The sequence below is a fragment of the Festucalex cinctus genome, chromosome 1 (assembly GCF_051991245.1).
Source record: "Festucalex cinctus isolate MCC-2025b chromosome 1, RoL_Fcin_1.0, whole genome shotgun sequence".
Classification (NCBI taxonomy): domain Eukaryota; kingdom Metazoa; phylum Chordata; class Actinopteri; order Syngnathiformes; family Syngnathidae; genus Festucalex; species Festucalex cinctus.
In genome coordinates, this window is record NC_135411.1 from 64,461,970 (window position 1) to 64,474,377 (window position 12,408).

Sequence of the window (12,408 nt, forward strand, 5' to 3'; positions counted from 1 at the left end):
GAGGAGGGAAAACGCGTGCAGCATCCAAACAAAAACACCGTGTGTGCGTGCGCTTGTACACGTGCAGATGGATGGCAAATAAAATCGCATCTCTATTGTACCGTCTGTCAACACACAGGCTGGTTGGAGCTGTCTGATGACAAGTCAAGGTCAAACTGAGCCCACTTGTCTTTGCATCTTTATTTTTTTTATGCATGATACACGATACAGAACTTTGGCACTGCAGTGTCATGTATCCATACATGGTTAGGACAATACAAAAACACCCAACAGAATCATCATTTTTAGAGAAAGTAATGCAAAACACATAAAAAAGGAAAACAATGTAAAATGTCCTGATACTATTAAATCATTTTCTGTATAATAGTTGAAGCTGCTTCAACTAGCTAAGCGCAAGTGAAACTAAAACAGGGCTGTTTAACCTTCACCTTCAAATGTACACAAACAGGTAAAGGAAAACATTTTCATATAGTTTGTGCTTGACAATTTGTTTTACACCGAGGAGCATATATCATGTTATGCATGCACATTACGAAACATGTAAAACAAGGTTTTAGTTTGTGTTGTGCATCAAATAAAAATACAGTAGACACAAAACGAAAGCTTGCACACATTTACCTTAGAAGTGGTGCAGGAGCAGCACACTTTAGAACAGGGGTGTCAACACATTTTTAGTCAGGGGCCACTTTCACCCAAATTTGATCTCAAGTGGGCCGGACCTCTATGTTAATGGCCTAAGTTAACAAGCCAAAATATTTCCTTTTTTTTGGGGTGGAAATAACTACACATAAGCCTACATTCTGAAAATATTACTGCAGAGTAATCTGTAATTAATTAAATTAATTAATTTAGTGAAAAACTGCAGTTTGTGTTCAGTCCTCACGGGCCCAATTGGATCCCCTGAAGGGCCGATTCTTGCCCACGAGCCTTATGTTTGATACACCTGCTTTAGAAGGAATCTTTTCTACCACACATGCCATTCTGCTCTTTTTTTTTTTTTTTTTTTTTTAAGTGAGCAGATTGATAGAATAGAATGCGGAATTTTGTTAAAATAGAGCATATCAGTTATCGTCCAGCTATTTTGACTTTGTTGCTATGCGTTAAAAAAAAAAATGCTACATAATGACCTACCTAGAGTAAGAATTATGCACAACAGTATGAATTTAATGTAAAAACTTATTGGCTGTATACAGACAGTCCAATGCAGTGCATATTTAGTTTGAATGTCAATGCAAAATAAACCCTGGAAATTAGAAATGTCCGTTTTACTACACCGTCTTAAAATTGAAACGATCAAGAAAACATTTAAGCACCAACTGATCCAGTAAATGTAGATATAGATCATTTTGCAAGTTCATAGGAAACAATCCACACAGTGATCAAAAGATGCCATTTTCAGCCGATGTTTGCCCCCCAAAAAGGAAATCAAGCGGACCCCACTCAGATGGCTGGTATTATTATGCGGGTCATAACATCATATTACAGATGCTCTGCATTAATCCGGCCATCGTGAAGCATGTCTGCTCTCTAGTGATGATTTACATACGTAAGTACACTTGGTGTAAAATAGTCAAGACGTTGATAGAAGACAAAGTACACTGGGTTTCATGCATTAGGATCCTCGACTACACAGGATCAAATTGGAAGCACAAAAAGACTTTGGGGTATTTCCTCTTAGAAATAACATCATGGCAATTTTACACATATCACTGAAATCAAACAAGCAATATAGAACAGGGTATTATTGCCACATTAATTGGCGCACTAGCCAACCGATCACAAAAAAAAAATCGGCATCTGGAGAAGACACCAGTCTTGTAACAGTCTGTGATGTACTTACTAATTAAAGCAGGCATTAAAAAAATCGGATTTGACATTTTTGCCAAATAGACCACACACTACATTTACTGTGCGTGCTCTCTACTTCAACCATCACCTGTTCGACCCTTTCAAAGCAAAAAGTGGTGGATGAGGTAAATAAGAGTGTACCCTGCCCTTCGTGTGTTACACACACACATATACCGTATATATTGAGCTGAGACAAAGAATCCCTTTTAACTATATAAATCTGTTTTTAAAAACAAACACAGTTAACCCATTGGAGTCCCTGCTTATAGTCACTGGTTTCATTCGACATTTTCCTCAAAGGGAGATATATGCTGCATTCGAGGATGGTCGGAAGTCAGACTTTTCCAAGTTCAAACCAGGAAGTGTGTACGGGAACGCCCCCTTGAACTCGGAAATTCCACTTGCGAAGTGAACCCGACTTCACCGACGGACTACGAGTGACGTCACTCTACAATGGTGACAACTTCGGAAACAGACCGTGAATGTTAAAACACAATTTACTCGAGTATAAAAATAGATAGCTTTCTTCATTCAACATAACTTCACATAACACAACGTACGTGACTGTATGCCGCCATCTCCCTGCATGAAATTATACGGTCAACTTCTCAACTGTATGAAATGTTTATGAAATAAAATAAAAACAATAAATGAACCAAAATTGCGAGAAGATACGTTTGTTGGAGGTCATCATGAGTTTTGAAGACCAAACAATTTATCACTATCCGCCATTTTGGTTGTTTACTTTTGCCTCGAACGCTTTCAGGTCAGAACAGGGAAAAACCAACTCGGATATATCCGACTTCCTACCATTATCGAATTCAGCAATATTCTTGTACATCACAATCAACAGATGCATTATTACCATCAGAATAAATACAGCACTCGTTGACTATTTGGCAAATATAAGGAATAGCGTTGGGTTATAAAGACGCCGTCAAAATCCCTGTTTTAGGATGCAAGGACCTCCAGAATATCATTTATTTACAGGGTTTAAGAGCAGTCATTTCGGAAGGGCTGCTCAATTATTTTTTTTAAAGAACAATCCAACCATCACTACACTACGTAAAGGCAGGTGAGGGCTCCAAGCGCCCTCTACTTGCAGAGTGTAGTCAAATAAACAGCCTTACGTACATCCCCCTCCGCAAAAGGGAGGGCCATAGTTACCTCCAAACGGATACTTTTGATAGTAACCTGAATTAAAAAAAAACTGCACTTTTTTTCGGTAAAAGTAATTAAATCTTTGATGAGGCTCGGGAAGCTGATTTGAGATTAGTACGAGGACTTCATGCATGTTTTTTTATGAAGCTACCGTCCCTCCCACATTGATAATAATGTACCTTCAACCACGAGCCTTCGAAGAAAAAGTGCAACAAGGGATGACACGCTGGAGATGACTATACATATAGTGTGTGCGTGCGTTACTTGACAGAAGAACTTTCGTCCACCACCTGAGGTTATCGCTTGCGCGCCTTCCAGGCCCAAGTACCTGATTTCTACATCCCTCTTGAGAACGGAAAGGAATTAGACACAAATGTACCACACAGGGAAATGTGAGGGGAGTGGGCACCAATATTCACAACTGATGGTACTCATGCTTTGGTCCACTAAAGGACCTGATTAAAAAAAAAAAAAACAAGATTTGTGTGACTATGTATTATCAGCCTGCGGTTTCCATATTTTTTTTACTTCCTTGAAAGCATCTCGACACCAACCATATGTTCCTTCCTCTCGGTGAAGGAGCCAGGCGCTCTCCACAGACCTTCCCGCGCTCCCAGCCCAGCCCCCAAGTGTGTATCCGACACTCCAGCGCCAGGTTCGGACCTGCGGCCGGAGCTCGACACAGTGACCGGAGGTCAGCCAAGAGTGCAAATTTAAGATTTCCCTCGTGTGTTTGTGTCTGTGTTGAATTCTGCGGGGTAGGAAGTTCTGCTTTTGTCGGATTGAGAATTGGATTTGGGAGCAGGTTTTTACAGCGGACCGTACTTGGCCTCATAGCGGGACACCAAGTTCTTGCAGCGGCCGCAGTCTTTGCGCATCTCGGCCACTTGCTGCCTCAGGGCTGCGTTCTCCCGCTCCAGGAAGGAGGCGCGCACCGTGATCTGGTTCTCCTTGAGACGCCGGGCATCACGGGAACGTTTGGCGGCCAGGTTGTTCTTCTTCCTCCTGGACCAATATTTGTCATCCTGAGCAAAAATAACACAAGTTATAGGGCTGCTCAAATATGGGAAAATTAATAATCACAATGGTCCATCCATTCATCCATCCATTTTCTTAACCGCTTGCTCCTCACAAGGGTCGCGGGGGGTGCTGGAGCCTATCCCAGCTGGCTGCGGGCAGTAGGCGGGGTACACCCTGAACTGGTTGCCAGCCAGATAATTATTTGGGCAATAATTGAAATCGCAATTATTCAAATGATTATTTTTTGGTGAACAAAAAAAGAAAAAGAAAATGTTTAAGCATTTAGAAATATTCATACCAAATAATAAAAATAGAAACACTATAATTATCTAAGTTCCTTTTGGACCCAACATAATTTATAATGCATTTTATTTATTTATTTATGTTGACAAAAACTTGAAGTTGGAGTGCACCTTGTGTACTGTACAAAAGGACGATCATTATTTTTGTAAGAAAAAAGAAAATGTTTACACATTTAAAAATATTAAGACCAATTTACACTATAATTATATACGTTCCTTTTGGACCAAACAAAATGTACATTAAAAATATATTTATAATGATATATTTATAACAATATCTATGTATTTAAATATTTATTAATTTAATTTAATTTATATAATTATTTGCACTGTGCAGTAGGATTTATTTTTTGGTACCAAACAAGAAAATGTTTAAACATATACAAATATTAAGACAAATTTAACAAAAATAGAAACACTATAAGTATGCAAGTTCCTTTTGGACCAAACAGAATTAATAGTAATATATATTTATAATAAGATTTATTTATTTATTTATTTATTTATTTTGGCAAAAGCATGACGTTGGAGTGCAGCATGTGCATCAAGCAGTCGGACGATCATTTATTTTTTGGTGCAAAACAAGAAAATGTTTAAAGGTAAAAAAACAAATAAAAAATATTAAGACAAATAAAATTCTTTAAAACACTATAATTATGAAAGTTCCTTTTGGATGAAACAAAATTTATTAAATTAGTTATTTTAAAATGTAAAAAAAAAAATAGTATTCAAAAATTAGTATTAATAATCATTTTGTGATTATGCTGATTTTGTAACATTGCAGTGCAATGATTGAAATTGTAATTGAATTTCGATTAATTGCACAGCCCTAACAAGTCATAACCTGCGCCACAACTTAGACCTGATTTTAGCTGTCTAAAGATGAGTCTACATTCTGCCACCAAATTGTCAAGTGCGCCGGCGGTGTGCTCGCGGGTGAGTCAGCATACCTTCTGTTCGTTGGGAACAAACACTTTCTTGGCTTTCTTGATCATGGGCTGCGGCTTGAGCTCCTCATCCGAGAACTTGTGTTTGCGCGGGTTGAACAGCTCTCCCCCCGGCACACTGGACAGGACCAAGTCGGTCGGATCTGGCTGAAATTGAACGTCCACCTCGATGTCGTCCGGGTTGATGGGAGACGGCGTGTTACGCTCTCCGGGCTCTGTTGGTACACGGGGGAAATTGAGCTTCTAACGAGCACCCTAAACAAGGTTTACTTAACACTCGTATTAGAAACATCACAAGAGGAGGCCATATAGAAAAAAAACCCCAGAATGAACAGGACACTGTATGCCTCATAAAGCCTCCATAACAAATAAATTGATGAAAAAAAACAAAAAAACAATTGTGCTATAACTGTTGCCCACACTGCTTTTTTCACAAGTGTTCCATTTGTGCCACTTAACGGAGTTTTTAGGGCAAGAGACATCCTTCAGTTTCAACCGTCATGGTAATTCTAACACAGAATTACGGCCCTTATTGGTGGACATTTTTAACTGAAACTTTAACACACACAAAAAAAATTCCCCCCAAAACAAATTTTCCCCCCTCATGCATATATTTGATGCAATTTGGACTATTGATTAATTATAAAATAAATAACTTAATAAATATGTATATATATATATATATATATATATATATATATATATATATATATATATATATATATATATATATATACATATTTTATTTTTAAGCTTTGATGTGTCCACTACAGAGGACATTTTTTAAAACTTAAATGCTCGGCTCAAATACAGTTAAAATAATTCAAACAATATTTGAATGTGTTCTTAAGAGTCTTATAGAAAACATACTAACAACATTTAAAGCCTAAATTTGTTCAATAAAAAGTGTTATACACTTACTTTTCCTCTTCCCTGAAAAGTGCTTCCTTGCAGTGAGGGAAGCCATTTTCTTTTATGATGCAATCAAAGGTAGCAAAGCCCCACCCCTACACATTTGGTAACATTGGAAAGCTCTGAATGTCCTCTATAGAGCACAAAATGAGTTCATTCAATCGTATGCACTGGGTGGGAGATATTCAGGTTTACAAATGTCCACTACAGAGGACAAATTTAAATTGCTGGTAGTCAGGAAGATATTACCATTTTGATTGAGTTGATTTTTTTAAAATAACTTCTTGCACTTGAATACTGGTTCACTGTTCAACAGTTTTTTGCCATTAATGGATGGTGTTTTTTTATGCAAGAGATCCCTTTAAACTCGGAAATAAAAATCACAAACTATGCAGTTATTCTGCTGTTGGCTTCGAACCATTTGTTGTGGGATATTGGATCTTTTATACATAAATTGAGAACTGTATTATGAAAAATGACATATATTAAGAGGCTAGCACATATTTTGTCCATCTTTAAAATTGATTTTTTTTTTTTTTGGTCATACATCTGGTTAGGAAATGTGTGGTCCTACTCTATGTGGCCCCCAGTAGCACTGATGGAAAAATGGTGGCCCCTGCATCAAGTTAAGTTTCCCTTCTTTGTCCTAGAGTGTATACTGCATATATAATCAAGAAGAATGTTTAAATGTTACTTAGTTAAAACTTTGCCTATACTAGCTGGTAGAGGGGACTCTTTAATATTTCAATTGTTCGCTATTGAAAAATTTGCTTCAAATTCAAACTTAGAGGTCAACCACAAAAGGAACACTCAAGGATCCGCTGTAGGGCTAGGCAATAAATCGAATTAATTCGATACATCGTCATTTTAAAAAATCGAATCGTTGAAAATTTGCTAAATCGTGAAATCGAATTTTGTCTTCTGGATGATTAAAAGCTGTTATTCTTATGTTCTGTTACATCCAAATGCTTTTATGTGATGTAATTTTGTGTTAAAACTGATCTAGAATCAGTATACGTTACTGGTGTCTGCACATTTTGCACAGGAATTATTTTTGAATAAAAGAAACCTTTAAGTAAACGTTTGTTGGATTTATTAGGTTAAAATCGATTAAAATTGTAATCGTCCTGAATGACTGCAAAAATCGAGATTTTATGTTTTGGCCATATTGTCCAGCCCTAATCCGCTGTAATCTTTTCTTTCCCACCAGGAAACATATTGGATGATTAAGAAATACGAAACAGGGTACTCTAAAATGAGTCAAAGAAACTGCTAAAATTATGCACTCAAAGGTCAAGCTTTATCAGTTTCACTTACTACTACACTGTTCAAAATGTGTTTGCATAGTTGTTTAAGTATAACCACACAGTACAACTTTTGTAAAAGTCTCATGAAATGACTACATCGTTAGCGTCAAAGTCGAGGCCCGGGGGCCAGATCTGGCCTGCCGCCTCACTCTACTATACAGGTATGTGCCCCACTAAAGGAAATGAAGTACTTCAGATTTTTTGCTATTAAACAGATTTGGTTTTTTTATCATTAAAGTTGCATTTTTTTTACGTGATATTTAACAGATTACAAGTAGTTTTTTCCACCAAATTCATTTCATAACATTAATGGAGAATAGGGCTGTGTAAATAATTGAAATTCAATTACCATTACCCTCAACAATTACAAAATTGGCATAATCGTAAACAAAAATAAAAGATTATTAATACTAATTTTCCATCCATCCATCCATCCATCCATCCTCTTGACCGCTTATTCCTCACAAGGGTCGCGGGTAATACTAATTTTGAGTTGTCTAAATGTATACATTTGCACTTTTTTATTTTAAAATAACTAATTTAATAAATCTTGTTTGGTTCAAAAGAAACTTGCATAATTAGTGTTTCAAATAAATGTATTTGTCTGAATATTTTCTACGTTTCAACATTTTCTTGTTTTGCACCAAAAAAAACAAATGTTCATCCCAATCGTGATTTCAATTATTACCAAATTAATTGCATTCATTTTTTATCCATAATTGAACAGCCCTAAAGGAGCAACAATTGTAATTGATTTGTTTCCCCCCAATTCAAATAGCTCTTAACAATAATCAATTGAAGTAGGTGAGGTAAGTACGAGGGGTGTAACAAAAAAATAATCGGAAAATCTTTTTTTTTTTTTTATTTACAAGATGTGAGTGCATTGGTCCATGAACAAATCCGTCTCAATATAGCTCAAAGTTAAAACTACTTTTCTTTGAATCATATCATACCCTCTGTATTGAGATATGTATCAAATTGTCTTATCGGAGAGATGCACACCCCGAGGCGACTATATATGAATTTATATGGTTTCCATTGTCACAAGCTCACAATTACCTTCTAAGGGAAAATCTAACTTTGATGTGGAAAGTGATAAAAATTTGTGGGATGACATGAATGCAAATTTCTCACCAGGATTCTGCTTGCTGAATTCCACACTTTCTTCTGCTTTTTCCTCATGGGGCAAAGATTCCTCTTCTTGCTCCTCATCTTCCTCATCATCATCATCTTCCAATTTGGCGGGCAGTAGCGTGGTGACAGTCACCGCTTCCTCTGGCTCTGAGGTGACAGTAGATGTGACGGGATCAGGCAGCGGAGACGCGGGCGCCGACGTTGTCGTTGCGCTGGCTGTGGCCGTAACCTTGATGGCGCTCTTGCCTTTCCCTTCAGCCGGAGTCAGCGTCTTCTGCAGCTCCTCATCCTCCAGGCTCGCGGGGATCCCGTTCTCCAGCAGGAATTCATCCAGGTCCATGTACTCCAGGTGGAAGGTCTCGCCGTCATAGGGAATGGTCTTCTCCCAAATGGCCGGGGTCAAGGAGGCTGACACCCCTCCAGCGCTGCCCCCGCTGCCTCCCCTTGAAGCCCCACCAGCGCTGGCTGCAGCAACCCCGCCCCCCTCCACATCGTCAGCTGAGCACAGCTTCTCCTTTTCGAGTTCTGAATTCAACACAAGAGGAAAGAGCAGTTCATTTCATCAACTCGGGCGTGAAGGAACATATCGTGAGAGGGATAAAGGTTGTAACGGGAAACCAAGGGTCGGTCAATGTCAGCGGCAGAGAGGGTGTTTCCGCAACACAACACAACAATGACAGGATTTTGCTTGGTCTACACGCAGCTCAGAAAATTCGGAACAAAAAGAAACAAGGGAAATATATGCAACATGAATCCCCCATAATTGGGTTGTGTTGGGGGCGTATTTACAGTGTGGGTACGCAGCCCCACTACACTTGGAACTTTTTGTTCTTTTCGATTTCTGAGCTGCACCGAACGGTCACATTCACAAACACTTTTTGACACAACGGCCTTACCGTCGTCGCCTTCCTCCAGAATGTTAGGAGGGGGAATGTCCATAATCTTCTTTATAACAAACGGGAAAGACTTCTGCATGGCCGCTGCGTCGACGGTTGTGTCGGGCTGAAGCGCGACAGTCACCTCTGCTTTACCGGGCATTTTCGCCGGAGAATTTAAAAAATGTATATATACTAACGATACTATGGGTCACCTTCCAACTTCTGCGACGTTAAAATCCACCTGTCGACAATAGAACACCGAGATGCGGAAACTACACTGCTCTCCTTTGTGTTGTCCGTGCCCATCCAGAGCGCGTGTTGGATATGCATGAGGCGAAAGCCACGCCCATTTGGGGGCATAGTAGAATTTGATTGGTTGCTTATTCTGTCATGTGACGGCACCTTCTTGGTGGGATACGCTAGTGGTCTTTTTTTTTCTCCTTCATTTTATTTTATTTATTTTTCTTTATCGATCTCTAAATTATTTCATTTTAAACACGAGTTCAATCTAAAAATGTGTCTTAAAAAATACATTAAGTAATTAATGTCAAAGGCGGACTTGTTACGAGTCTGAAAAGACACTTGGGTTATTTTTACAATGTGGCCACAAAACGACCCACGGCTATGTTACAATGTCAAATATTCACCGTGTTTCCAAACCACAAAAGAAAAAAAAATTGTGACTTGATAAGTACCGTGTGGGAAGCAGACTCGCCTGCAACTGAGCTGCAAGAACACTCGTGGCAAAACACGTGCCACCCGCCCTCACCCGCTCACATGACAGTACAAGCTGTGTAGGGGGCGTGGCCGCGTGCTGCTCCGCACGTGCTGAAAAACTTACATTCTCGTCAGTGTAAGCTACCGCTTAAAAAAACAAAAACAAAACAAAAATACGAAAACTACGGTAAATATATTATTTATATTTCGTAACCCGTCTATTTACCATGAGGCAGGGCTACAATTACTGCAATATCATGACGCCAAAGTGTGCCCCATAGTATAAATTTATGTATTATTTATGCATTTATTCATGTATTTTTATTTAAAACCCATTAAATTATACATTTCTTATCGCGAGCTCATGGCGCCAAACGCTACCAGTCTGTCTTTCTCACGTTCTGGTGCACGCGATATTCTTAAAGTGAGAGCGGCGCCAACAAGTGCCGTGTTGCCTAGCAGATATCTGATTTAACACGCACGGCGTTCAAAGTGCAAATTGCTGCACTCTGCACGTGTATGTTTTGCCGTCCTTCAGACACAGAGAGGGGGAGTCTGACTGGCCAAAGTCTAAAGCAATCTATTGCTAACTATAACACAATACTGAACTACTGTCTTATTATTATTATTTTATTGTATCTTATTATTATTATTACACAGCACATTTTCAAACAATCTGACAGTGCTACTACGATCAAATGACCAAAACATGTTTTAAATATGAAACCCAATATCTGACACGGTGCCAATATAAGAATTTACGCAAAAATCAAATTTAAATAGCGGATGTTCATATGACCAACATTAACACTCGCAGCCAGCAGGGGGCGTTTAAAAGTAACTAGGAATACTTTCACTTTATTAAAACATTGAGCCATGAATTCATAGTACTGTATAGCTGTGGGCATTAACAAAAAACACCCCGATGAAATGAACAATTTAGCATTTTCACATCACAACGACATACTATAACAAGGCATCGATGAAACAAGATATGGCTTTAGGATTTGATTTGACACTACGGAGGTAGCATGGACAACAAAAACTAACAAATAAAAAAAATTGAAAACATAAACACATTTGATTAGAATTGTTTCAGTTGAAAAGCATGATGGTATCAGCACAATCGAATTCACGTTAGTCCATAAAACTTAACCAAACATCAGACACACCAAACGACGTTGAATAGCCTAATTATCGACAAGTGAAACAAATATTTTTACTTACCACAGTCATCAAAAGCTGGGAAAGAGAAGGGATAGTCAGCCAAGGATCTGATGAGATCCGGAACTTCCCCCCTGTCTCCAAAGATGTGATTAAACGTTGACATATTGATCGGTGACAAGACAACCCGATGCACGGCGAGAAAAGCGGCGAGTGTCACTGTCTGTGCTGTCGACTCGAGACTTTCGAACAACTTTCAAGCAGCAAGTCACTCACACATACATCACGGGGACGCCCGCATGTGCCCAAGAAACTTGGAGGGGAATAACCCAGGGTGGCCACGCCCTTCGGCGCGTTTGACGCGTCGAGATTGGGGGAAAACGCCTGCCAGTCTCGCCGTGCAGCCAATCATAAAGCAAGGGGCTGGGTCTAAACGAGAGAACAACAACACTCCTTCCGCACATGCTCGAGTACATTTGCAACCACGCACGGCTGCACGTGGGAGAGGTTGCTGCGTGGGAGGGAGGTGCACATGCGCCACCTAGCGACCACTACCATCACTACGTGATAAAGTTGGACACTGTATGTTTTATTTACTGAACTCAGTCATTTCAATCTGTAAAGGGGGAATTAAGAGCGCAGTGGCTGTGAATTTGGTACCTACCCTTTGATTGTGATATACCCGACTTAATTTACCTTCAGATACCACCAGTATCAATACTAATCTAATATGGAAAAAACATACTAACAAAAAATAAAATAAATACAACTTTCTGACAAGATGTCCTTATTGTGCGTTGCTCGTCGAACTTGTCTATAATAAACAGCTGCTGTTTCCAATATCCTGGGAGACGAATTTGAAAAGGTGTTGGTAAGGAATCATTCTCTTTTGAGATTCAAGCTGATTTTTTTTTTGTCTCGTGTTGCGCCCAAAAATGAGTCACAAACGCCAATTGGTGGCAGCCTCGCAGGGAACTTTAACAAAGCGGCACAATTCTTCACAAATGAGGACAAGTGC

The 12,408-nt window shown here is 39.1% G+C and overlaps 1 protein-coding gene across 1 annotated transcript; it reads right to left on the reverse strand.

Moving 5' to 3' along the window:
* Positions 1-160: 160 nt before the first annotated feature.
* Positions 161-9,968, reverse strand: tefb (TEF transcription factor, PAR bZIP family member b). Its single transcript, XM_077502191.1, has 4 exons — positions 9,528-9,968; positions 8,632-9,156; positions 5,282-5,493; positions 161-4,034 (listed from the first exon to the last, which is right to left on the reverse strand). Exons 1-4 carry the CDS (start codon positions 9,667-9,669, stop codon positions 3,819-3,821), a joined length of 1,095 nt encoding a protein of 364 aa, XP_077358317.1. The 5' UTR covers positions 9,670-9,968; the 3' UTR covers positions 161-3,818.
* Positions 9,969-12,408: the final 2,440 nt, after the last annotated feature.

Coding starts and splice junctions, on each gene's coding strand:
- tefb (XM_077502191.1), bottom strand. CDS start 9,669: ATGCCCGGTAAAGCAGAGGTGACTGTCGCGCTTCAGCCCGACACAACC. Junction 9,157..9,527: donor TCTGGAGGAAGGCGACGACG/GTAAGGCCGTTG, acceptor TGTTGAATTCAG/AACTCGAAAAGGAGAAGCTG. Junction 5,494..8,631: donor ATTCAGCAAGCAGAATCCTG/GTGAGAAATTTG, acceptor GTGTACCAACAG/AGCCCGGAGAGCGTAACACG.